The 26,548-nt window shown below is 47.0% G+C and overlaps 1 protein-coding gene across 7 annotated transcripts in view; it reads left to right on the forward strand.

Moving 5' to 3' along the window:
- GPRC5C (G protein-coupled receptor class C group 5 member C) overlaps positions 1-26,548 on the forward strand; it is a 51,484-nt gene that overhangs the window by 20,850 nt on the left and 4,086 nt on the right. For 4 of the 7 annotated variants that reach the window (XM_053302868.1, XM_053302875.1, XM_053302869.1 and 1 more), the window contains exons 2-3: positions 15,150-16,224; positions 25,311-25,405. In XM_053302868.1, coding sequence (XP_053158843.1) covers positions 15,150-16,224; positions 25,311-25,405 — 1,170 coding nt within the window. Of the gene's footprint in view, positions 1-1,118; positions 1,243-10,903; positions 11,038-13,411; positions 13,462-15,149; positions 16,225-25,310; positions 25,406-26,548 lie in introns of those variants that run through there. The other 3 variants (XM_053302873.1, XM_053302871.1, XM_053302874.1) reach the window with 3 other exon arrangements.

The following is a 26,548-nucleotide window of genomic DNA, read 5'->3' on the forward strand; positions in this document are numbered from 1 at the left end:
GCTGGTTGTGTAAATCTGCTGCTACCTGTGGTAAGTAGCTTTTAACTTGTATTTGGAAGGACTAGAAAAACATCAGTTCCCAATATACACTGAAAGCCAGATTCTGTGCATGGCGGTGCAACTGGGAACTACCACAAGCAGATGTTGCTCCCAGTCAGTGGGCCTCCTGATGTTCCTGTTGTTAGGCCCTGGAGCCTTGGGTGACTCAAAAGTTTACTTCCTGTGGCTTTCTCTCCCCTGAGAAGACTGATGAAATGAGCCTCCTTCAGAGATGAGAGAGATGATACATTTGTATGTGTCATCACTTCTACCAGAGCCGGAGGGGGAAATCCACTGGGGTGAATGCTTGATTGCAAGAGAGTCACAGTAGGCTGCCACCATCCACTTTATTTTAATGTGGGACAAACCACTCTTTCCACATAAGCTTCCTGGGTGGGGGGATGCAAAGTGGCCAAAACCCTCAGAAGGGCTGAGCAGTCCTAGGTCTCCAAAGGCATGTGACTAAGGCAGACCCAAAATGAGGAGTAGCACACTTCACCAACAAGACTTTATTATTAGATTAAAAGAAATACAAGGGTATGCAATAAGAACAATTGTCTCTTCATAAAGCAGATTGCGAGGGAGCGAGTTTTCATTAACCTGGCAACTCGGATTCAAGTAATACAGCCATTCCTTTCCAACTGTGGGTTTCCCAATAGTGGATTTGAGTATTCGTGACTGGGGAATTGTGACTGGTCTCGCCAACTGCGACCTGAATATCCGTGGTTTGGTGAGATGTTTTTTCAATTGGGAGCGGGTTCATGATTTTTTGGGGTTGGAGTCATTTTGGGTGGGTGGGTGGTCATTTTTGGCGGGCCCCCTTCACTCCTCTTACTTACTCCTGGTGATTTGGGGGGATTTCCTCCCTAATTTTTACTGTATTTTGCAGTCCTTTTGTGACCGTGATTCCCCTAACTCCGTTTGCCATTGATTTCAATGGCTCATCTACAGAGAATTTGCCAACCGCAAGGTTTTCCTGGAACAAAACCCTCATGGTTGGAGAGGAATGACTGTACAATAAAGGAAAATAACTTCCCTCACGTGTCTAACTGAACTGGTCCCTATTTTTTTACTCACAGACAGGGATCTTCCTGCTCTCTCCAATCTCCCTGGCTGTGGCCTCCTATTCCCCCAGCAGTTTCTCGGCCAGCTGCTTCCTCAGGACACTCTTGGGACAGAACAACCTAAAGACAAGTTGTTATAGTAAGAACTAATCTGCCTACTTTCCTATCCCTACAACTATCCCACTATCCCTACAACTGGACTAATTTTGGTCCAGATTGGTTGGGCAGTTCACAAATTAGTCCACATGCCTCAAACCTTCATGTGTCCACCATCGTGAATCACGGTGGATGAAATCATCCCAAATTATGCCACTGAGCCATCCCTATGTATCCCTACAGTTGTAGCAAATTTGGTTCAGATTGGTTAGGCAGTTTGCAAGTTAGTCCACGTGTCTCAAACGTATGTGTCCACCATCTTGAATTGGGGTGGATGACATCATCATAAAATATGCCATTGAGGTGTCCCTATGTGTTCCTACAACTGTACCCAATTTGGTTCATACTGGTTCAGTCACTGCTTTCTCTTCTTCTGTAGGGCTTTTTCCAGATTACACACTGCAACAGTTTCGCACCATGTCCGTTAAGCATCCCTCTGCATTTCTCAGGTGACATCACGGTCACTGCGATGTCACCAGAGTGCCATCCATATCTATTGATATGTAAAGCCACACAATATATTTTTCTTACTATATGGTCGCCTCTCAGTTTTTCATTTCTGCCTTTGGCCCTAGGGTTCAGTCCCATTTGACTCTGGAATTTGATATGTAAAGCTGGTTTTTTTTTCTTTTGACAAATATTTCCACTCAATTTCATTTCCACTTTTGTCCTTGGCTTTTGATCCCATTGGTCTCATGGCCCATGTGTTCAATGCTCCTGCTTGCGTAAAGGAGAAAGTTGTTGCACCTTTGCACAAAAGCATTGAGAATTTTTTTTTAAAAAATGGGTTTGTCACGTCAGTGGTTCCCCACCCACTCCGCGACCCTATTGGCTGGAAATGGAGGAAGAGGAGGGGGCGGTGAATGCGATCCAGGTCGAATATGAACACCTCCTGCCTGGAAAATCCACTGCAGTGACGGGCAATACGGATGGCCAAAACCCTGCCATGTTGCATAGAAAACTGCATCAAAGCTGCTGTGCTCATGGTTTCAGCCCGCTGCCTAATTCTGCTGCACTTGGCAACACTTTAACTGTTGCAAATCTCGTAGTCCGGAAAACGCCCAGGTGGCTGTAAGTGTAGTTCCTGTCCAGTCCTATAGATTGGTCCTCCTGTTTTGACTTCCTCAGGCTTTCCATTTTATTAGGAAAGGCCCACCCTCACTTAGTTGCTCTAAGTGAGGGCTAGTCCTCCCTCAAATTCTTCTTGTCATTACAGTAAATGATCTGAAAGTTTAGCTTTTATAGTTGCTTGAAAGAATTAGCAGAGCAAGATTAAGCCACATCAGAAATCAGTGCTTTCCAGAGTGAAGTGCAGCTATTAAACATTTCAGAAAATGATGCACACTGAACCCCATTGTCACAGTGAACATCTCCTTGTCTCCAAACTTCTGGAGCATGGCGTTTCCTCACACAAACAAATTATCTAACTATCTATCTATCTATCTATCTTGCACATTTTTATACCGCCCAAAACTTCCATCTCTGGGTGGTTTACAACAAGATCAGTGACAACAAAATAATGAAATGCGCTATTAGAACCATACATATTTGTAAAATGTAAACTAATATTTGAGTTGTAGGTGCTTTAGTTTTGTTTTCAACCAGAAAGTTTGCAAATTTTAAAAAATATAAGCCAAGGTGCTCATAAATGTATTACAGGCATACCTTGTTACCCGTGGATCCAGCACCTGCAATTTTGCTTATCCATGGTCAGGGAACAGACAGCCGACCTCAGCATATGCCACGAGGTGGTGGTGGTTTAAATTCATGTATCTGTGGGTCGGGGTGTGGCCGGAAATGACCTTGGAGGTCATTTCCAGTTGCCATTTTGAGCGTGGAAGCCATTTTGTTGTTTGTTCAGTTAAAAAACACCCCATTTCCCCCCATGAAAAATCACAGAATAATAGCAAAATTGAGACTTCTGGGGGACATTGCTGTACTGCTGGAGGCCTGTGGAACATGGTCGGGCATTGAGGTTTTTGCCTGTTTTTTGCATTTGGGGTATGATTTTTGCCTCTCTAGGAACTTAACCCCTGTGATCCCAAAAACCTTAATGCCTTTGTATCTGTGGTTTCAGCATCTGGGGTATTATCGCAGAACGGAACCCCCGCAGATACCGAGGTCCACCTGTATGAGGGGTGTGTGTGTGTGTGTGGTGTAATTATGAAATAGCTAAGTTGTGAGGTTTGAGATAGAAACCATATACACTAAAACAAAGCCCCATCCTGTTGACTCTGCAGGACTGAATTTTATTTGGAACACATGCACTGAAAGGAGATTCTTGGGCACTCAGAAATGACATCTAGTCATGTGACAGACAGACAAAACCACCAGCCAGTCTTCTACAGTTAGCAGCTGTTCATGCTGACTTGGAGCCTCTGTCCCAAAGGCAGCACTTGAGTCTCTCAACTTATGCCCTACCAAACAGAACTCTTTAGTTTTAGTGAGGTAGGAAATTATCTCTAGGCAGGGAGTCCAGACCATAAACATTATCCTGAGGGTGGGGGTGGGGGGGGGAATGGTTTGGTTTCATGACCTGAAAATGCAAATTATGCAGTGGATTTATGTAAGTATTTGGGGCGGGGGGAAGCGGTATAAGTGCTGCAGTTGAGTTTCACAGAATGATAGACTTATAGAGCTAAAAACACATCAGTGTAAAGATTACCTTGCCTGTTCTCTTCTAAAGCAATATTTTTTAAAATTCTTGAAACTTCTTAACAGTGTAGCTCATATTACCGTACATAAGAGTTACCACCATTTTTTTCTGGTGGAGGTCTTGTGCTTTTAACAAGTGTGTACTAGGCAGAAATTCAACAGGTTCTGCATTCTCTGGCAGAGAACTGTAGCAAAAGGAAAAGATGTCACTGTTGGCATGTTTGCCTGTCACACAGCTGTTAAAAGTCACTGGAGTTCTGCCTGAAAAAGGTGGCACAAAAGTGGCAGCCAGCCTATCCATGGCTTAATTTGACTGCAACTTGTAATTGCCCCAACCTTCTGGTGTTTGGACAGAGAGAGGTCAACACACAGGCTCTGGGGTGGGATGCTAAGTATGTTGGACATCAGTTGACTATGGAACAGGGAGTTAATGTGGCACCATGTCCTGTTGCTTAGTCACTGTACAGAGCTCCCACTCCTTCCCCCTCTGAATTTGAGCTATTGGCAAATGGTGTCTATATGTTTTCTGAGCTACCAATGAAGCTATTTTTAAAACAAACCTTTTAAAAATAAATACAAGCCTAGGTTCTCAGGATTTCATCCAAGCCACTGGATTATTTGTCTACTTATTTTTAGCATTTATATACTGTCTTTTCAAATTAAAAAAAAAAATTCTCCAAGGTTCTTTACAGTTAAAAACATTACATCATACACAGAGTGGTTACAGTACACGTTTTATGGGACAGTGGAAGCCCCTCAGCTACCTAAGGCCTTTGGCGGAGCCATAGTGGGGGTTTGTACAAAGTGCTGGCAAGGAGATCCTTTCCTAAACCGATCCAACGGGCTCCAGGTACTTCCGGTTTGACGAGGCAGGGAGGTCAGCATGGCATCCCTCCCGCAACGGTGGCTGGTGTCTACTTCATATTTCCTTTTAGCTTGTGAGCAATTTTGGGACAGAGAATACAAATACAAAATACAATGAATATTTATATACCACTTTTCAACAAAAGTTCCCCAAGTGGTTTACATAGATATAGAAATACATAAATAAATTAAATGGCTTCCTGTCCCCAAAGGGCTCGCAATTTAAAAAAAGATTAATCTTATTTGGACACAGAGAGGCCGACTCTAAGAATCATCTTATTTATTTTTCTATGTAAACTGTGTTGATAATTTTTTTGTGGAAAAGCAGTATATGTAGTAAGTAGAAGATGGTTAGAAGGGGAGATGGAAATGCTGGATCATGGTAGGAATAGTTTAAAAAAAATGTTTGGAGATAATAGAGAGAGAGCGCCAGTCAAGTGGCTTCTTCCTTGGCACGTGCCCTGGGACTGGTGGACATGCTTGTGGAAATTGAGTAGACACTGAGATCCAAGTATATTGTGTTTTGGGACTAGCATTGCAGTGATGGTGCATGTTCTGAGCATGCCCAGAAAAGTGAGAGACAGCATTCACAGCTCAGGGAATTGCCTCCCTACATAAGGGAACTGAGTGAGACAGCTGAAGCACAACCAGCTCTTGTATGTTGGAGTATAAAGCCTCAATCCCCCAAAGCAGGGCCTGGCCTGTGATCCAGGCCACACAACAAGCGGATTTGGAGGGCATGTGAGCGAGTTCTCCTCTTTAGGAAGTCATCTGGAATCCTCTAAGCCTGGGAACCAAGCAGTGTTGAGTGGCAGCCAAGGGAAGCCAACAGTCTGAGTGTGCCGACTCCCTCTCAGGGGAGCATGGCTGGATTGGGAAATGTTCAACAGTGGAAAAAATCCTGATTTGTCAATATTTCTTGTTTTGGTGTCCAACCACAGTGACAGTGTTTTGAGAAACAATTTTCCATTTGGGGATTGGCCCCCTGGTGAGTAATGTTTTCTACAAAGAAAAGAGACTGCCACTTGGCCTGTCCCCTTTTTGTAGAATATATTGGCGACCAGTTACTTTGCAGCTTAGCAGAAAGGAGGACGGCCCTTCTGTTCACTTGCTTTGATGAATTTATCTTCCAGCCTTCCTCCAAGGAGTTTTGGGCAGCATGCATTGTCTCCCCCACTTATATCCTCAGAATACCCCTGGTCCAAGTAAGCTTCATAACTCACTGGGGAAATTGAACCTGAGCCTTCAGCGCTCTAAGCACTACACCACCCTGGCTCTCTTCTCCTCTCAGACTGCAGGCGAGTGAGGCAGGACCTGCTTAGTGACCTCTGTGCAGTTTATATTGCTTTTGTTTGCTGCTTTTGAGTTTTTTTTCCACAGCCCGAGGAGGTCATCCTCCAAGTAGTCTGGGTTGTGGACTGAGCATGCTCCAAGACAGGACCAATAAGAGAACTGAAGGCGTGGCTAGCCTACAGCATGGGAGGCGACCCAGCCCCAGTTCCGGTTCTGTTGCTCCTGCAACTTTTCACTCTTTGAGCTTGTTGGCTAGCTTCTTCTCCTTTCTCTTCTCACCTTTCAGCATTGTGTGAGGGTGGGAAAGAAGTCGATTTTCTATTTCTAAATTTTTGCACCAAATTCTCCTTTTGTTGGATTTGGCTGTTTGGACTTTTCTTTTTTTACTTTTGTTTTCCCTGGGCCATTTTGGCCATGGAACGTGCGCATGCTGGCGCACCCTTGAGGGTTCCCTGTCAGAAGGGCCCCTCTCTGATCATTGGGGCAGATCAACCCCTGCGGTCTCTTCTACTATCAGGGAGATGAACTCCCCCCCCCACCAATCTCGGCCAGCTGTTCCCATCTCTAGCAACAAGCCACCCATGAAAAATCATAAGAAGGCATGGAAGAAAGAAAAACACCTAAGGGAGGCAGAGAGCAGAGCCGCTCCTTCCATGGAAACATGCTCATCATCCGCTTCTGCGGTCTACTTGAGCGAGCGGCTGGTCATCCAGACGGTTTGCGAGGCACGCCAGCCTCGCCGCTTCCCGGACGCACAGGCAGAGGACTCCGAACTGCCGCTGGGCCAGGGCGTTCGGCTCCTCCCTCCACCTCAGATTCCTCCTCTTGGCTTGCTGGAGGAGGTGATTCTTGTACTGACCATGCTGCTCAGTCGTCCTCCTCCCCAGCCTCTGGTATGGGAGACGGAGTTAGATGTTGCAGAGCCCCTGCCCGCATTCCCGGCCGGGGTGCTCCTGCCAGCCTCGCCGTCTCTACAGCCTTTGGGTTTGGCCACTTCTCCACCGGAGCACCCTGCCTCTCCATGGCCGGCCATGCCTTCACGTCTGCAGCCGAGCTCACCACCAGGACCGTCTGTGCCTCCTGTGTGCTCCGGGGACGTGAGTACTGCGCCAATCCCAGGGGTTCCCCCCTCCTGCCCGATATCACGAATTGGCTGGGTGATTTTTTTTCTCGAGGCAGCTCTCTGAACTCTTTAAGACCACCCGCTGGCATCCAGGGCTCATCGTCATCATTCCTGGTCATTTTCACTGGACTCTAGTCCCAGCAGGCATCCTATCCCTGCTAATGAAAAGGGCTTATTTCAACCTTGCCCCAGGATGCCCAGGAGCAGGAAGAGACCCAGGTTCCCTTCTCCCTCCTCCTCTTCCCAGGAAGCGCCTTCTCCCAAGTGCCCTGCTCTTCAGCAGCTGCCCCCCATACCATCTGAGGCTCCCCTCCCAATCCACAGGGGCTGCCTTTGGGCCAGCCTTGCCTATCATCCTATCCAGGGCCCCACCTCCTACTAGGGTGGTTCCCGCTGATGCTCACCCACAAAATTAGCAGGACATTTCAACCCTATCTCAGACTATGAGGAAGGATTGAGCAGAAATAATGATGAGGCTGCCTCCCTCTCAGACAAGGAGGAAGGAGAACTCTCTGATGAGAATGCTGTTCTCCCACTGCCATCTTCATACCACCTTTTCTCTTCCTCAGATTTCGAGTTTATGTTGTCTAAGGCTAGGCGTGCTATAAATGATGTCTCTCCTATAGACACAGCGCAGACCCTGCCTTCTCTTGATCATAATATTTTCCCAGTTGCTACGGTACCCAGAGAGGCTTTTCATGTCGACCTGCTTGGTGCAACCAGTGTCAACAGTGTAGAGGTGGACCGGCTAGAGGATGTTCTTCCCGATCCATCCCTCCAGCATCCTCCCTCTCTTCTAGAAAGCAATGACGACCCCCCTGTAGGTGGAAGGCTTCTCGCCTTCTGCCCATAGTGGGAAGCCATGACTCAGGACCATTGGGTCCTTTCCACTGTTTCCCATGGCTACACCTTGGACTTCCAAGCACAACCTCCAAACCAGGTCACCATCTCTCCCAGATCCACTCGGCCAGACAAGCATTGGCAAATGTGTCTTGCTATTCAACATCTCCTTCAGATTAGGGATGTGAATGGAACATGGAGGCGTAGTCCGACGCCGGGTGTGTATGTTGCTTTAAGGGCGGGGGTTTTTACTTACCCCTCCTGCCGTTTCCCCCCCCCCCTGGCACTCCAGTTTTTAGGGAAATCTTTGGGGCGGCAACATTCCTCCCTGCTGCCCCTGCCCCCTTGTTTCCTGCTAAAAGTGGAAGTAACTTCCGCGTATGTGCCAGTTACCGCCGGCGTGTGTGATGCGCATGTGCGGCAGTGGCAGGCGCATGCACAGAAGTTACTTCCACTTTTAGCAGGCAACAAGGGGGTAGGGGCAGCAGGGAGGAACACTGCCGCCCTGAAGATTTCCCTAAAAACTCGAGCGCCGGAGGGGGAAAAGCGGCAGGAGGGGTAAGTACAACACCCCCACCCCTGGCGTCGGACTGCCAGACCGGGCCGTCTGCTAACCAGTTCACAGGCCTCTAACATGGCCTGCAAACCGGTTCACGCACATCCCTACTTCAGATCAATGCCATCAAACCTGTGCCGTCAACTGACTTATGGCACAGCGTCTATTCGCTTTTGTTTCTCATTCCAAAAAAGGATGGATCTTGAAGAGTGGTTTTGAACCTACGGTCACTCAATCGATTCATCGCAAGCGGAAGTTCCGCATAGAATCTCTCTGCTCAATCAAAGAAGCGATTCTGCCACAGGACTTCCTGGCCTCGATTGACCTATCCGAGGCCTATCTACATATACCAATCCTTCCCGCTCACCATCAGTTCCTCAGGTTCTGTTACTATGGCTGCCACTATCAAGACAGGGCCCTCCCCTTCGGTCTGTCATCAGCCCCAAGGGTATTCACCAAGATCATGGTGGCACTGGTTGCCAACCTCTGGAAGAGCGGGATCCACGTATACCTGTAACTAGACAAACTGTTTATCCATGTGTCCTTGTTTACTCTAGCCCAGAATTCGGTACAGCACACCCTGTCAATCCTTGCCTCCCACAGCTTTCTTGTGAATCGCCAAAAGAGTCACCTGGTTCCATCACAGACTATCCAACATCTGGGGGCAATCTTTGACACTCAGCACCCATCTGTCTTTTTGCCAACAGAACGTCGACGGAAATTGGACTCCCTCATCCATCCTCTTCTACGGGCAACATTGCCGGACTTGATGATGCTTGCCCAACTTCTCGAGTCAATGATCTCCTGCCTGAGTGCACTCCCTGGGCACGCTGGCACTCCCAGCCTCTCCAGTGGTGGCTCCTCCCTTTTCAGGAGGACATTATGGCCTGTGTCCACAAGGAGGTCTGCTTACCCCTGAAGGTCCACCAGTCCCTCTGGTGGTAGTTCTCACCCGCCATGTTGAAGGGTCTCCCCTCGTGACTCCATATCAGGTGCTAATAACCACAGACACCAGCCATTTGGGCTGGGGGTCTCACTGCAATGGCCAATATGCACAAGGCGTTTGGACATCTCAGGAGGCGATGAACACCATCAACTGGCTGGCGCTCCGGGCCATTCGCTTGGCCCTTCTCCATTTCTTCCCAATGATCTGCTGGGCCAATGACCTAGTCCGCATGGAGAATGTGAATGCCAAGTCACATATCAACCACCAGGGGGGCACACAGTCTCAAGCCCTCATGGCAGAAACCGACAAGATCTTCTTATGGGCAGAGCAATATTTTACATCCATAGTGGTGGAACATCTCCAGGGCACAGTGAATACCCAGGCCGACTGGCACACTCGCCATACAATAGACCAGTGGAATGGTCACTTAATCAAGAAGTTTTTCTCCAAGTGGTGAATCAGTTTGGTCAGTCAGTGGTGGACCTCTTTTCTTCTCCGCTCAATCATCTCCTCCCCAGGTTCTTCTCTCACTTCCTCTCACCTTGTGTGAAAACAACTGCTGCCCTGATCTTGCCATGGCCACCGGGCCTTCTGTATGCCTTTCTCCCCACCGCGGTGATTGGCTGACTCATTCGAAAACTATGCATCAAAAGAGCAGAACTCATCCTCATAGCACCATTCTGGCCCCAGAGGCCGTGGTTCTCTGACCTCCTTCAACTCTTGGTTGCCCAGCCATGGCACCTGCCCTCCCGGCGGGACCCTCTCTCTCAAGGCATCCTCCTGCACCCAGAGCTGCAGTGGCTCCAACTAGCCACCTGGAAATTGAGCACTCACCATTAGCCCAGAAGGGCTATTCTTCTTCGGTCCTGGCAACTATTCTGGCCACTAAAAGACCTACAAATTACATTTACCAAACCTCTTGGGCGGCCTTTTCCAGGTGGGCATGCCCCGAGGTCCTTTCCTTCCTTCAGTCTGGTTTTGACATGGGTCTCTGACCCGGTGTCTGAAGCACCAGACATTGGCTCTCTCTTCGATTTTGCACCTGAACTCAGGCTCTTCACTATAGCATCATCCCCATATTCAGAGATTCCTAAGAGGAGCGTCCAATTTAGCTGCTCCTCCTATCCATAGGTTCCCTACCTGGAATCTCAACAAAGTCCTCGGTGCTCTTACAAAAGCTCCCTTCGAGCTTCGGTCAGAGGTTGATCTCAGTCATCTCTCATTCAAGGTCCTCTTCTTGGTGGCTATAACTTCTAGGTCATTTTTAGCTTTGTAGGCATTTTTGTAGTTTTCTGTCTCTGCCTGCCTGCTCTATGCTAACCTAATCCTTTCCTTTTCTATGGGAGCACATCAGTCCTGGAAGTGGGGCTGGGTTGCCTCCCATGCTGTAGGCTAGCCATGCCTTTAGTTCTCTTATTGGTCCTGTCCTGGAGCATGCTCAGTCCACAACCCAGACTACTTGGAGGATGACCTCCTCGGCTATGAAAAAGAACCCTTCACGGTAAGACCAGTGTTTCTTTCTGTTTGATAAAAAGGCACAGTATAAACGTGAACTACATTTTGTCCCGCCCTTTCTCCAGAGTTCTCAGAACAGCATATATAATGTGTCTGCCAAGCCTTATCCTTACAAGACACCTGTGAGGTATTGATTGTGACTGGCCATCTAGTAGGCCTTGTGGCTGAGCAGTTGTCTAAAGACAAGTCTCCCTGATCTAAATCCAGCATGTTGCACCCCACCAGCTCTCAATGTGTAGAGTAAAGCATCACACGTGTAAACTGCCTATTTCCTCCCTAGCTGGGAAAAATAAACTATTGTAAATGGGAATTACAGGGGACAACATGTGCCAGAAAGTCATAGACAGGGCTGTGCTGAAAAAATTCAGAACTTTGTGCCAAGTTAAATCAGATTTAGCATTAAGAAAAGCAGCATTCTGCAACCTGTATACATTCTGAAAATCAAGCTTATTTGCATATATTTTAAAACTTGCACAGTGTATTCGGTGTCTAGTCATGAAGGGAGACCAGGAGCTATTCAAGGCATTGAAGTCACCACCTCCGAAATAATATTCAGCAACCCTCTTGGATTTCAAGAGATTATCAGGCATTGCCCACATGCTTTGAAGCCTATTTTCATAAACAAAAGGACTAGAAATTTCTTCTTAAAAAAAGAAAAAAGATATTCTTCTTTTTTTAGAAATTGAATCTGTGTCCAATATCACATTCTTTGCCTGTCCCCGCATTTGCACAGAATTGTACACAAAATCATAATGATATATCACATTTGCCTGTTTAATTTTTATAATACTCTGAGCAGCTATTCTCACGATCTGCAAAAATCGGGCTAGGAGAGCCTAGCCTGATTTTTGCAGATCGCAAGAACCACCGGGCTCGGCTGCAAGCCCGGTGGTTCTAGAGTGGGTAACCCGCTCAAGAACCCCTGCCCTAAAACCAGGTTTGGGGAGCGAGCTGGTTTTCTAGATCGTGAGTAGGCGTGGCTTCGCGCCATGCCTACTCACGAGGAGACCCCCAGAGGGGAGGCAAAAAGCTGCCTCCTGGCTCCAGGGGTCTCGCCAGCATGCCCTGCATGCTCGCGCAGGGCATGCTGGAGCTTGCGGGGGCCAGTTGGGCCCTGCTCCCCTCAGCCCCTGCCGGCTCCATCATGGAGCCAGCAATCACGTGGGCTGCCGATGTGGCTGCCCAGGTCTCCCTCCCCGCTCACTACCCCAACCCCGGTCTCACTGATCGTCAGACCTGGTCCTGAGGCTATTCCCACAGTCCCTGGAAAGCAGGCTAAGGGAGCTTAGCCCACTTTCCAGGGATCGTGGGAACCACCAGGCTCGCAGACGAGCCCAGTGCTCCCAATTCTGCTAGCCCGCCTAATTCTCCCTCCCCTTAAATGAGGTTAACGGAGCGAGTACTCCGTTAATGTCATTTTTTTGCTCATGTGTTGCTGCTGTGCATGGGAACACATGAGGAGACCCCTGGCTGGGAGGCTGCAAGCAGCCTCCTGGGCTCAGGGGTATCTCCAGGATGTCCTGCTTGCTTGCTTGAGGCATCCTGGAACTTCTGGAGGCCGTGTGGCCCCCGATCCCCACCGGCTCTATGACGGAGCCAGCAGTCATGTCGGCGGCCTATCCAGCCACCCAGGGCTGCCTTTTCATCATCTGCGGGGAGAGTGGGCTAAGCTGGCTCTCCCCGCAGACCCGGAAGAAGCTCTTCTCATGGATTGTGAGAAGAGCTTCAGTGCCTTCCAATTGCTTTGTAGTTGTCTCCCTTGAAAACTGGAATTGAGGTGGGGAGATTAAAGCTGCTCTGCAAGCCCTCTGGCCAACATTGGCTTTCTAAGGACATGAGAGTAGCTGGTTCCAGATGAAGCCAGAGGTGGGTGGCTCTTGGGGAAGCGAGTTACCCTGTGTAGTGGTCAAGGTTATGTTTCTAACCTTAAAGATAAATTGTGCCGTCAAGTCGGTGTTGACTCTTGGAGACCACACAGCCCTGTGGTTGTCTTTGGTAGAATACAGGAGAGGTTTACCATTGCCTCCTCCCGCACAGTATGAGATGATGCCTTTCAGCACCTTCCTATATTGCTGCTGCCCAATATAGGCATTTCCCATAGTCTGGGAAACACATCAGCGGGGGTTTGAACTAGCAACCTCTGGCTTGATAATCAAGTCACTTCCCCACTGTGCCATTAGGTGGCTGTTTCTAACCTTAGGGTGAGAGAAATAGAGAATAAGGCTACAGAGGGTGGGGTAGAATGGATGATTGCTGAGGGTTCTGGGAGGTTTGTTGGTTGGTTTGTGTTCTTTGTATTGCTGAGCTTCAGTATAATATTTTTGATGCAGTGATTTTTATTTTTTGTTTAACCTGCCCAGAACCTGTGAGACATGATGGGATAAGGATATAAGGACCTTCTTTTTATCAGGTTGGTCAACTCCACTGGCCCATCTAACACATCACTGGTAACTCAGACTGGGAACAGTTCTCAGGGCCAAACTACACCTTTATGTGGGACATCCATGATTGGATCTCCTGGATTTTATTGTAACTTTCAAACTGCAGCTTTAGAAGGCTCTGGATCTGATCAGAGAAGAGGCACTGCAGGAGGGGGGTGTTTGACTCCTTCCTCTGTGCTAAAGCTGTTTGCCCTGTGGAGTGAAAATTGAGACACTCCCGCCGCCCCCAGTGGGTCTAACAGCAATCTGAGGAGGGGACAGTTGAGGTTTGGGCAATGGTACAGGGAGACAGATTAAGCACTCTTTGCCCAGAATTGTTGCTCAGATTAAATATGGAGTGCTTTGTGGCTGCTTTAAAATAAACATTAAAACATTTGAGTGATCATGTCACAGAAGTCCCATGCAATATGTAAATTGGCCCACAGACCACAAGCTCTATTCAGACATTATCAGCATGAACAGCGATCACGCTTACAGTGAGGAAGGAAGGGAGCATGTTCAGCCCCACCGCTGTCACTCACCCCCTCCTGCAGGGGCACACACACACTTAAGGTGCTGTATGTCTGAAGGGGGAGGCTCCGTAAGCATGTTCTCTGGTGATTCTGTAAACTGCAACCTCCATTGATTGAGGTTGCAGCTCACGAATCGCCGATGAACACGCTTACGGAGCCTCCCCCTTCAGAAATATGGCACCTTAAGTGTGTGTGTGCCCCTGCAGGAGGGGGTGAGTGACAGCAGTGGGGATGACAGGACTTCCTCCCCTCCTTTCCTGCTGTGATCCCAAGCGTGTGAGTGATGCTCGTGTTGATAATGTATGAAGAGGGCTACAGTCTTTCCAGAGGCTGGACCTAGGGCTTTATACTTGCAGAAGCCTCTGGAAAGATGTTGTCAGCGCAAGCATCACTCACTCTTACAGCGGAAAAAGCAGGGAGGAAATCCTGTTGCCCCACTGGCACTCGCTTCCTTCTGCATGATTAACATGCTTAAGGCACCATTTGTCTGAAGGGGGAGGTGTCATACGTGGGTCCACCAGAGATTTGTGAGCTGCAACCTCGATCGATGAGGTTGCCGGTGTTACTCTACTCCCTGAATTAATTCTTGGTTTACACAGGATAGTAACAGCCTCTTTAACCTTGGTGGAACCCAGCACTGCAAGCTAGAGAGCCACATTACCATCGGAGCACAAAAGCTCCACGTAACCAGGCTCTGTGTATACTCTGCTATTGTATTGTACAAGCACAACATTTGCTGTTGGGTGCAAAATATGGAAGGATCTCCGCATTCATTTTTTGAAAGTGTTTCTAGGCTGTGAAGATGGGCTTGCAATTAAATGCCTGATTAAATTTTAGAAGTAGCAGTGGGAGAGAGGGAGATGAGTAGGAGTTCCAGGGACAGCAGGGTAGGGCCTTGTATTGCTCTTTCTTCCCACATGACTTGCACAAGGAGGGTAACTATGCAAAATTAGTAAATATTTGCAAAGCGTGTGTGTGTGTGTGCATGTATGCACAGACACTTATACATACATACATATTGCAGAATTTAGGTCAAGATGATGAGTTTCTTTTCTTTGTTTTTTCTACCAAGTAATCAATTCCTGCACATTATGCATTTTCTAGTGGATTCTAACTTATCCTTCCGTTCTGTTTTCCTTTTTTAGTTGTTCCTCCAAGTGCCAAAGAATACTTGCCATCTTTCCAAAATGGGGGCTGCACCCAGGACACTATGGCCAGGCCTTTGGCTCCTCTCCCTTCCTATCAAATTGTGCTTGGCTCAAGGGACTTCGCCACCACCACCACCACCACCAGGATGTGGCAAGGACTTGCAACCCATCTACTACAACCTCTGTGACCTGTCAGCAACCTGGGGCATTGTGTTGGAGGCAGTGGCCGGTTTTGGAGTTGTGACCAGCTTTGTCCTCACTGTCATCTTAGTGGCCAGTGTGCCTTTCATTCAGGACCACAGGAAGAAGAGCTTAATAGGGACCCAAGCTTTCCTTTTGTTTGGCACCTTTGGGCTTTTCTGTTTGACCTTTGCCTTCATTGTCAAGAAGGATTTTTCAACCTGTGCCTCACGTCGCTTCCTTTTCGGGGTCTGCTTTGCCATATGCTTCTCTTGCTTGGCAGCCCATACCCTCTGTCTCAATTTCCTTGCCCAACGGAATCACGGTCCCCGAGGCTGGATCACCTTTGTTGTGGCTTTGCTCCTGGTCTTGGTTGAGGTGATTATCAATGCCGAGTGGCTCATTATCACTCTGGTGAGGAATGACAGCGCATCCAAGGACCCCTGCAAAGTGGACAACCCTGACTTTGTCATGGCCCTCATCTATGTGATGTTCTTGCAAGCAGCTACCTTTGTTGCAGCGTGGCCAGTCCTGTGTGGACGCTACAAGCACTGGAGGAAACATGCCATCTTCATCCTCCTCACCACCTCACTTTCCATCGCCATCTGGGTTGTGTGGATTGTTATGTATGTTTACGGCAACCAGCAGGAAGGGGCTCAAGCTTGGGATGATGCCACGCTAGCTATAGCTCTCGTCTCCAATGCCAGCCTCTTTGTTTTCTTTTATGTGATCCCTGAAATTTCTCAGATGATCAAGCCAGGACCAGAACAAACCTATGAAGATGATGTCTACCCCACCAGGGGGGTGGGATATGAAACAATCCTTAAAGAACAGAAATCCCAGAGCATGTTTGTAGAGAACAAGGCTTTCTCCATGGATGAACCCTCTTCAGGTACGCTCAAGCATGGGAGAGCTATGGCAAATACATTGGTAAGGGGTGTGGAATCGGGTCTTGCAAGAAGCAGAGCTAGCTGGGGAATGGCATTCTGGGTTGCATGTGCTGAAATTGTCCATCATGCTTTTCCATGAGTATGATCATCATATGTCCTGCCTTAAAACCAAGCTTTCAAAAACTGTATGCTTTGCTTCATGTTCCAACTTGTAAAGCACAGTATGATCCATGGGTGGCCAGCTTGCATCACATGTGGCACAAGTAATAAGAATTTATGCTACATCTGGACTGAAGATTGAGGGACTGTGATATAGGTCTGGTTCAGATGTTATATGGATTGAATTCTGGTTTTGTGTGACAACCTCGTGTGCACCCACCCTGCTTCAGGCAGAAGGGGAAGAAAGATTCTATTTCTACAAGCCATGATCTGTCATGACACCTACAACTGTCTTATTCTAGCTAAAGTTTGCAAATAAATCAGTTTCAGATCCTGGTTTATCCCAGCTTCAGATCCTAGTGTATTTGGAAACTCTGGCTAGAAAAAAAACGGGGAAAAACCTCATATGGCCAGGTTTGGATGTCGTTACAAATCCTGGCTTGTTCTAAACCAGAACTGGAAATAGAATCATTTCTCCCCTCGCATGCAAAGGGGAGGGAGTAGCGCTTGCTTCTGAGACTGGAGGACTTCTCATGAAACCAGGATTCAGTTCTGGCTCTGCATGACATATGAACAGTTGCATAGAATCAGGCTTACCCTGTTGCTTCCCTGCCCCACTCCATGCTGCCACCTGCTCCCCAGTTGAGGAGCCCAGAAGCAAAACTGCACAAAGCATAGGGAGCTTTGTGTTTAATTGTAAACAAGAGTGGTCTGACTTGTGGCACACTTTCCTAAGGAAGCTGGCTAGCACTCATATCCTGTGAGGCTATTCCCACCATCACTGGGAAGAGGGTTAAGGGAGCTTAGCCCGCTTCCCAGTGATCATGGGAACCACAAGGCTCACAGGTGAGCCCGATGCTCCCAAGGTGGCTAGCCCACCTGATTCCCCCTCCCCTTAAAATGAAGTTAACGGAATGAGCGGAGAGGAGAGCTGGTCTTGTGGTAGTAAGCATGACTTGTCCCCTTAGCTAAGCGGGTCTGACCTGGTTGCATATGAATGGGAGACTAGAAGTGTGAGCAATGTAAGAGATTCCCCTCAGGGGATGGAGCCACTCTGGGAAGAGCAGAAGGTTCCAAGTTCCCTCCCTGGCTTCTCCAAGATAGGGCTGAGAGAGATTCCTGCCTGCAACCTTGGAGAATCTGCTGCCAGTCTGTGAAGACAATACTGAGCTAGATAGACCAATGGTCTGACTCAGTATATGGGAGCTTCCTTTGTTCCTAGCGCTCCATTAACCTCATTTTTTTTTTTTTGCTCATGTGTCACTGCGGCATGTGGTGACACACAAGTAGACCCCCAACAGGGAGGCAGCAGCCTGCCTCCTGGACTCAGGGGTGTCTCCAGCATGCCCTCCACGCTTGCGCGGGGCATCCTGGGAATCCCTGCAGCCCCACCAGCACCGTGATGGAGCTGGCAGTCATGTGGGTGGCTGATTTGGTGGCCCAGGGCTGCACTTTGATAGTCTGCCGGGAGAGCGGGCTAAGTCCTCTCTCCCCACAGACCCAACAGAAACTCTTCTCACGGATCGTGAGAAGAGCTTCATTGTTATCACCATCATCTCACGCTTCAACAAAAAGTGTTCTCAGAGTGCTATACTGCATAGGCAGACAGGCCATCTGTTCTGGTCTGACTGATGAGACATGATGTTATAGCTGATCTCTCTCTTTACAGTTTCCTACTTCGTAATTGAGTTTCCTGACCAGTTCCACCTGCATTTAATAAGCCTTTCAGAATCAGAGTTGCTAGATCAAAGCCGAGCTCTTTGTGAGAACTTGCTTACTTTGCAATTTCAGATAAGCTTTGCTAACTCTAAGCTGCAAAATGGTTCAGATCTAAGGTCCTGCAGGCAGACATTGGGGAGAAGATCCCCACCTCAAAATTTGCAAACAGAACAGCAGTTCCTAAATGTATGGACGTGATAGGAAGGACACGAAGACATTTTATGCCACAATGTTCTGAGACACAGTGTATTTGTGTCTTTGCTAATAACATCAATTTAAGAATTTGATCTGAATAACAGCAAATATTGCAAGAGCTGACCTACCCTCCTTGACACTTCTTCATGGACAAAGTATTGGAGCCAGGGGATAATGACTTCCTGAATCTCTCTCTTTTGGATTTTTACAAATTAGCAGTATGTATCATCTCACATTTCTTTGCAAAGAAATAAAACTGTTTCTCTGCAAACATAAGGCATTGTTTCCTCACATAACTTGTAGGTTCAGGGTTTTAGAAACTTGGTTACATCACAGGAATTGTGAACTCTTGTAAAAGAAAAAGGTGGATGGATCCTTTTCTTCTGGCATATGCAAGCCTAGATGAGATGGCAGACCCCAGATGGATTTTGTTTGACTAGCTAACTGAACCCCTGCTAACTGAGCAAAGGTAAAGTGTGTCGTCAAGTTGATTTAGACTCCTGGCGCCCACAGAGCCCTGTGGTTTTCTTTTGGTAGGAGGGGTTTAAATTACCATTGCCTCCGCTCACGCAGTATGAGATGATGCCTTTCAGCATCTTCCTATATTGCTGCTGCCTGATATAGCAGCAGTGGGGATTCGAACCAGCAACCTTCTGCTTGTTAGTCAAACATTTCCCCGCTGCGCCACTTAAGGTGACTAACTGAGCAAAGAGACACCTTTTAAAATGGTGATTCTCTTATATTTAGCAGGGGAAGAGCAAATGGCCCTATCCAACCCCAGCACAACATCCATCCAGTGGCTGTTGCTGGTGTCTGCCTTAGATTGTGAGCCCTTTGGGGACCGGGGACCATCTTATTTATGTATTTATTTTTCTATGTAAACCGCTTTGAGAATTTTGTTGAAGAGCAGTATAGAAATATTTGTTGTAGTAACTGGCTGGATTATCTCCCCCCGCCCTCACTTTTCTAGAGTGTACAAGACTTCTAAAAAAACCTGCCATTCGGCTTAATGGGATCACTTCTTCAGTAGGTCCAGAAATTGGTCTAAGGGCATATGATGCTGTTGCATGGCTGAAACTAACTGTGTGTCAGGGTGGTCAGTACTGATAGGAGATATACGTGCTCCCCAGGGATGTAATTCTGAGCTTTCAAAATTCATAGGGTCAGTTCAGACAATACTCCAACCAGCCAGCATAAACGCAGGGGGGGAATAGCATAGCTAGGCACATCTCGTCCCCACCTAGCATGCTGTCACCCAGTTGTGTGGCTAGGTGGTTTGAATGAATCTTCCCCATCCTGCTTGCTATTAGGCAATGATGCTCTGAGTGGTGGTGGGGAGAGGTGCACTCCCACATTCCTCCACTACATGTTTACATGGGCTAGTCAGAATAGTGGTTGAGTCAGTCCATAAATAAATGAGAACCTGCTTTCTCAGGACAAGGAGGAGGTATGTCCTGTCTTGGTCCCTCTGCTGAAAACCTCACTTGAAACTCTCTCAGATGCCTCTACTCTTGCATGTCTACCTAATACCCAGACTCCACCTATATGCCAAGCTTCAAAACCTCTGACCCACTTTCGCCTCCCACAGCACTGAGGGAAGAAACACCTGTATTGCATGTGTGTGGAAGCAGTTTTGCACACAGGTTTGCCAGCTTTCTCTTGGCCTACTCCTGTGCCTTCAAGCACATGAATGCAGTGCTGCAGAAAGCTTCACTTGCTTAACTTCTGCATGAGTGGCTTATCTTAAAGGCACAGAAACAGAGCTGTCCCAAGCCTGCTTACACAGACACACATCCAGTGGAAATGAAGAGCAAGCAGGAGAATATACCTGGGTGGCTGGTGAAGGAAGTTTCTTTAGAAAAGTGTATTAGTTCTGCTCCTGTAGTGCTGAGCCTTTAACCCTTTAGGATCTCAGAACCTCCTTAGATTGTTCTCTCTGTTTCATCATACAGGACTTTGGTCACTTTCCTAGGAGTTTCATAAGCCTTCTCAAGTCTCTTGTATAAAAGTAGTAGATTTATTTTTATTTTTATTTATTTCATTTCATTTCTATACTGCCCTTCCAAAAATGGCTCAGGGCAGTTACTTTCCCCCTACAGATTACTTTCTCTCTCCAGCAGGAAATAGTAGTTTGGGAAGCTTTCATTGATGGACTTCTCTGCTTTCTGAAGAATGGAAATTGGCAAGATACCATGACGAAGTTAAAGCAGGGCTACATAACTTCAGCCCTCTGTGGATGCTGGACAACAACTCCTGTCATCCCTATTGACTACTGTGGCTGGGAATGATGGGAGTTGTAGTCCAACATCAGCTGACGAGTTGTTGTGAGGTCCTGAGTTAAAGAGAAAACAATCTGAGAAAAGTTAGCCATAATTGTCAGTAAAGCTTTCTCTTACCTGCACCTTCTCCAAAAGGAGCTGAAAGAGAATGATCATATTTAGGGCACAAAGAGAGGATGTGACAAAGGTAATGGACTTATAGTGGAGGCTAAAAGGTTCTAAGGGAAACCCTTTGTTATAAGCTTTTTATGAGAAAAGTCAGACTGAATGGGGGAAATCTTGGGTGGAGAAACATGTTGAGGTTTCATTCTGCTAGTCTGAGTTTGTATCCTATAATACCCAGAATTTGCGATTTGATGTTTTTTGGGATGTAGACATGTGGCATGAATTGATTGCAGTATTTTGAATGTACTTTTGGTATGTCTTTCCTTTTCATGGTGTTTACCGCCACATACAGAGTCTCATCATGGGCAGAGAGATCCCACATCTCTCTGTACTACCACATAGTCTCACAATACTTCAGTGGAAGAAAATGTGCTCTACAGCTGCATTTGTGCTGTTGTGAGTAGAAATGTTAGTAAAAATAGGCATGGTGGAAAAACCTAAGTACACTTGCTAGGAGGCAAGTCACATTGAATTCAATGGGGCTGCCATTTTATAAACATGATTAGAATCAGGCTATTGCTATCCTCTGTGGGTACCATCCAGACTAGTCTTGCATCAGTGGAAGCTGCTTCTCCAGACAGAAGGAGTTTCCACTAATGGAGCAATAGTCTGGATGCTGCCCATTGTGTGAGGACGCCCCCTCCCCACCCCTCCATAAACCCCTTCCCAGCTTGCATGGGCAGAGTTCAATCTGTGTCATGCAGATCACAGTGTTGCTCTGTGACTCACAGCCTTTGAGACTTGCCTAATTGATGGCACAGCCAATCATCTCAATGCCTGCTGTTTGCTGTTACACTTATTCATGATGTCTTTTCATTTATTACCTCATTGCACCTCTTCAAGTGGGGACTCCTTCCACTGTGTATTCTTCTCTTTTGGGGAGACTTTTGCATTTAAAAAAAACACAATTTTTTTCCATGTCCAGTTCTGGATTATCAACAGAACTTGATGGATTACCTTGTTCTGGACACTGCAGCAACTCCAAATTCTTCCTTTTTATTTTGAAAGTTTAAATCTAGCAGCCTTGGAGAGGGTATGACCATTGTACTGCTGCTGGAAGCCCATGTACTTCCTTTCATTTAGTTGCTCTTCCACAGAAGAAGACAAGTTTCTAAGAGTGCGTTGCACAGAACCTGAACTGGCTGTGGAAGCAGGGCTCATGACAATATGGATCAAAATGGTTGCCATTTCAGATGCAATCAAGAACCTCAGTTGGCCCAGAATTCTTTGTGGAAAAACTGATTGGCCAAAAACACGCATGTGACTTCATGACTGCCAGGAATTTTATGGCAACTCGCTTTAATTCATGAGTTCCATAAATCCTAGTGGGATCTCCTTGTTTAGGAAAAATCTCTGAGCACAGCGTGCTCATTAAAACCTACTTTGTCTATAGCTGTGCACAAACAAGACTTTGTTTTATAGCTGGCTTAAGAAACAAAAGTCCCAGCAGGCTTCTGATGGCTCTTTCACTGGGTACATCGATTAGTTAGTGTTTCATATTTTCCTTCCAGGAGCAAGAAACAGCGTGGAAGAAATATAGCAAATGCTTCTTCTTTTCAAAGCTATCTGTGAGCAGAGGTGAAGGCTCTTGAAACCTCCTAGTGGCAGATAAAATGAAATGTAATATATAACAGAGGGAATCTGACAGTATTTACTCTCCCAATAATCATTTTTATGACTGATTAAACATCTGTATATTATTAAAAGTCAACATGATTTGGGGGCAATTTTTGGTGATTGTTGCTAGTGTTCTCTCTAATTTTTTTCATCTGTATGTGGAATGAGTTTTGTTCTGGTATCAAGGCAGTGTGTGTACATGTGCATTCAGAGTGAGGCCTTCCTGATTCCACCTGAGCGGGATCTAATATTAACTGAGTGGACATAAAAAAAAATTGTGAGCATGCACATGTGCGCACACCTAGAGGGAACACTGATTGTTGCCCATGCAGTCATTTAGAGTTGTCACCTTTTAACTGGCCCTGTGCATTTAATAACAGCCTCACACCCAGAAATATTCCCATTCTGTCCAGCGCAGGAAAAATCTCAACTGCTTAATGTCTGTGTGCCAGATTGGTGTTAAAGGAACAGGAGCAGGGCCAGTAAAAAGGGGGCAAGCCTATAATGCTTTAAACAAGAGAGAATTTTGAAGAATGTGATATAAATGTAAACAAAAAATAGTTCTATGAATCTAGGACTGTTCTGTAGGCTTCTACTATTAACGCACCATTCGAGAGTATTAATAAAGAACTTTCCTTAGCCTTGCTGAGCTGGTGCACCGTTCTTGCACTCAGGAGAATGTGTGCCCTCAGGCAAGTGTCCTCCTAAGCCAGTTGCTCCCACGCCTTCTGCAACCTTTTAAATGGTTGAAGGGCCAGTCCCCATTCCCTTGCTGTTTAAAAGACGGGAGAGGGTGGGTTGAAGGAGGCATGCCCGCGGGTGCAAGTGTAGACGCCCCGCTCCCCTCGTTGTGAGCATCACCTCATCTGCCTGCAGCTGGTCCACAGCTGCCTCTCCTCTCCTCTCCTTTCTGCTGCCATTGTCCATTTTCTTTCTTCTCCTCCCATGTCCACAACAGCATGCTTTACCTACCTCACCACAGCCCTGCCTGCTAGGCTGAAGCACGCTCATGTTGGCTTTCCTTCTTCTTGCCTCCTCCTCCTGGGTGTATGCTGCTCTGTCAGTCCATCACTCACTGCTGTTGCAAACAGAGAGTAAAGCATTGTCTGGCTTGACTCTCCAGGGCGTCTTGCCGCTGCTGCTCCAGATTCCGCCATTGCCTCATTCGCTCACTGCTCTCTGGTTGTCTCCCCAGCCACACTACTTGTCTGCTTCAGCAGAAAGCGGCTGGCTGGCCATGGCTGGTGATGGCAAGAGACCAGGTTGAGGGGTGGGGATCCAGATGCATGTGAGTGATGGGCTGGCAGGCAGGCAAAGCATGCTCAGGAGGAAGAGGCAAAAGAGAAGGAAGAGTGGCATCAGTGCACTCTGACCCTGAGGGGGGGGCTGTGTTGAGGTGGCGGTGGCCAAGGCAAGGCCAAGTGGCCAATTGCTCCTTGCCTCAAGTGGAGGCTTTCCTTGAGCCACTTCTGGTGAGAGGACATGTGTATGTCCCTTCTGTCAATATTTGCTGTCAGCATGAATGCAGCACATGTGCAGTCATCTGTTCCTGCCATTTCCCCTGCTAGCTGAGCAAAGAGGCACCTATTTAAAGTGGTGATTCTCTTTATTTAGCAAGGGGAGAGCAACTGGTGCTATCCAGCCCCAGCACACCATCCCTGCAGTGCTGATATCTATCTTGTGTTTCTTTTTCAGATTGTGAGTCCATTGGGGACACTAGGAGCCATTTTATTTATATCTATGTAAACCGCTTTGGGAACTTTTGTTGAAAAGTCGCATATAAATATTCATCGTATTTGTTGGGAGGCTTGGAGCCTGGACTTTAATAATAAGAACATTTTTAATATACTTCAGGGTCTCTTCTACATATAGGGATCCCCCTTAATCCTGTCCCTTCCTCTTTTTTGTTGCCCGGCCTGTCTGTGTGTAGGTCATCTGCACTACTAATATTGGGAGTGAAGTAGGGTTGCCATATTCAAACTCTCCAAATCTGAGCACCCTAATTTGTATGATATGCAAATAATTTGCATGTTGTGCAAATTAACTGATGCACTGTCCAGTTGACTTGTATTTACTCTGGATATTTACCAGAGCAAAATAATTTTCTACTAGAACATAACCATGAAAATAAATGAAGACTACAGAAAGTTTGGGATATTAATAGCAGAAATAGAACAACTGAGATTTCAGTTAGGCTACAATCCTGTACATAGTTACTTGGGAGAAAATCGGATTGAAACCAATGGGACTTCCAAGTAGGCATGTATAGAATGGATTGACTATAAAGCCCAAACCTTAAATATTACAATACACAGGCAGGAAGTGAACCCCTCCCTTCTAGCCGCCTGTGTTTTGCCTGCCTTACTCGAAGTCCAGTGGTTGAGCAGAACGTTTTGCCCCATTTCTACAAGTTTTGCTCCATTTCTACAAGTGCTAGAGCTTAGCTTTTTAAGAAAAAGAAAAAGCAATCTGGGAATCCGGGCAAACCCAGGCAGGCTAAGCAATCCGGGTGACTTGCTTAAAATCCAGACACTACTTGGAAATCTGGGGGGAGATGGCAACCTTAGAGAGTGAATCAATCTTGTCCCCTCGCCCCATTTTTTTTTTTTAAAGTTGATCTTTTGGCTCATTCCTTATTATATATCTGCAGACTTGGGAGTATTTAGTTAATGATACTATGGCAAGAGAATAGTGTTGTTGTTACACTTTATGCTGTAGCAGTTGAGTCCTCGTTAGGACTGAAAAGTGGTGTATCAATTTTGTACAGGAATATCCTGTGCAAAATAGAAATTGTGCAGTATATCTGCCATTCTGCCTCTGCAACAGCATAATTGGCCAAGGTCCTTTTCTGCTTCTCACAGCTTAGCACATGCTTTCTGGAAAGCAGCTTTGCACCTGGAAGTGCTTGAGGCTGTGTATGTAAATATTCTCATTCTGCATCTTCTCTTTTCCAGCCAAAAAGCCTGTGTCGCCATACAGTGGATATAACGGGCAGCTGTTGACGAGCGTGTATCAGCCCACAGAGATGGCTCTCATGCACAAAGGGCCTGTAAGTGAGTGTGCTTGTGGTTGTGCTGGCTCCTCTTACCCTGCTCGACTGTAGCCGAGCTTCCTGAATAGCGTATGACTGGCTCTTGAAAATGGCCCTCCATTAGGGGTTCAGCGGGAGAGGCTGGCAGCCTGACAAGAAAGGTGGAGGCTTGCCTGTCAGATCCTGCTTCTCTGCGTGAAGTTATTTCTAGATAAAGGAGCATAACGTGCAGAGCCAAACTGCATGTATGTGTTTCAGAGGATGAAATCTTATAATCTCAGGTTTTTTAGGGCAGGCCTCTTTCTGCTTAGATACTGAGGCCAGGTTTTCACACTCTGCAGAATAAGATGGTTTAGTCTGTTTCTGAGTTGTGTCTCTTCAGACTGCAAACCTAGGACTCCTACTCCTGACATGCCAGTCTTTCTTTGTGCAGATTATGGGTTTGCTTGTTGTTTTGTGTGGAAGAAAGTTCAGTTCTGTGAGCCCCTCTCTGGTGCCTGATTTGGTACAGTCCAGAAACAGTTCCAGCACCTCATCTGCTGTCTGTGAGAATTTGGCTTTTCCCATTTTTTAACAGAAATGTTTTTCTGGCATTCTCCTTCCACCAGACTGGAGTATAATTTGAGGTGGGGATAAAGGGCGGGGGCGGGGGAGAGATAGGGCTGTTCCTAGAGCAGGGCAACCACCTGGACCTGCTCTTGTTGCTGCCATTAAAAGTAACTGGAGGCCCCCACCCCCTGCTCCCCGCACTGGCTGATTTTTCCCAGGCCCTGCACCCCACCAGGGCTCTCTAAGAACACCCCTGGGAAAAGCTCAGGGAAGACAATTCCATATTTTGGCATGGCACCCAGTCAAGATGTACTCAAATATCTTGGGATCAGTGAGAGGTTGAGAAAGGAGTTGGTACTCCCCCATCATCTACCTCCATAGAAAGGGCCACCTAGTGCTCTGAGAATAATCAACTTGGGGTCTTTCACCTCGGTCTTAGCACCAAGGCACCAACTGCTGCCTGTCTGCTGTTTGCAAGTGGTGGTACCATGCAATATGCATGAACACGTGGGGCTGCTCTGCAAGTCATACAAACATGTTGTTGAAGCCTCAGGTGAAAAGGAGCTGCTGCTGCTGCTGCTCTCTCCACCTGAGTAGTGCTTCTTTAGGTGC

Source organism: Hemicordylus capensis, chromosome 2 (assembly GCF_027244095.1).
Source record: "Hemicordylus capensis ecotype Gifberg chromosome 2, rHemCap1.1.pri, whole genome shotgun sequence".
In the NCBI taxonomy this organism is placed as follows: domain Eukaryota; kingdom Metazoa; phylum Chordata; class Lepidosauria; order Squamata; family Cordylidae; genus Hemicordylus; species Hemicordylus capensis.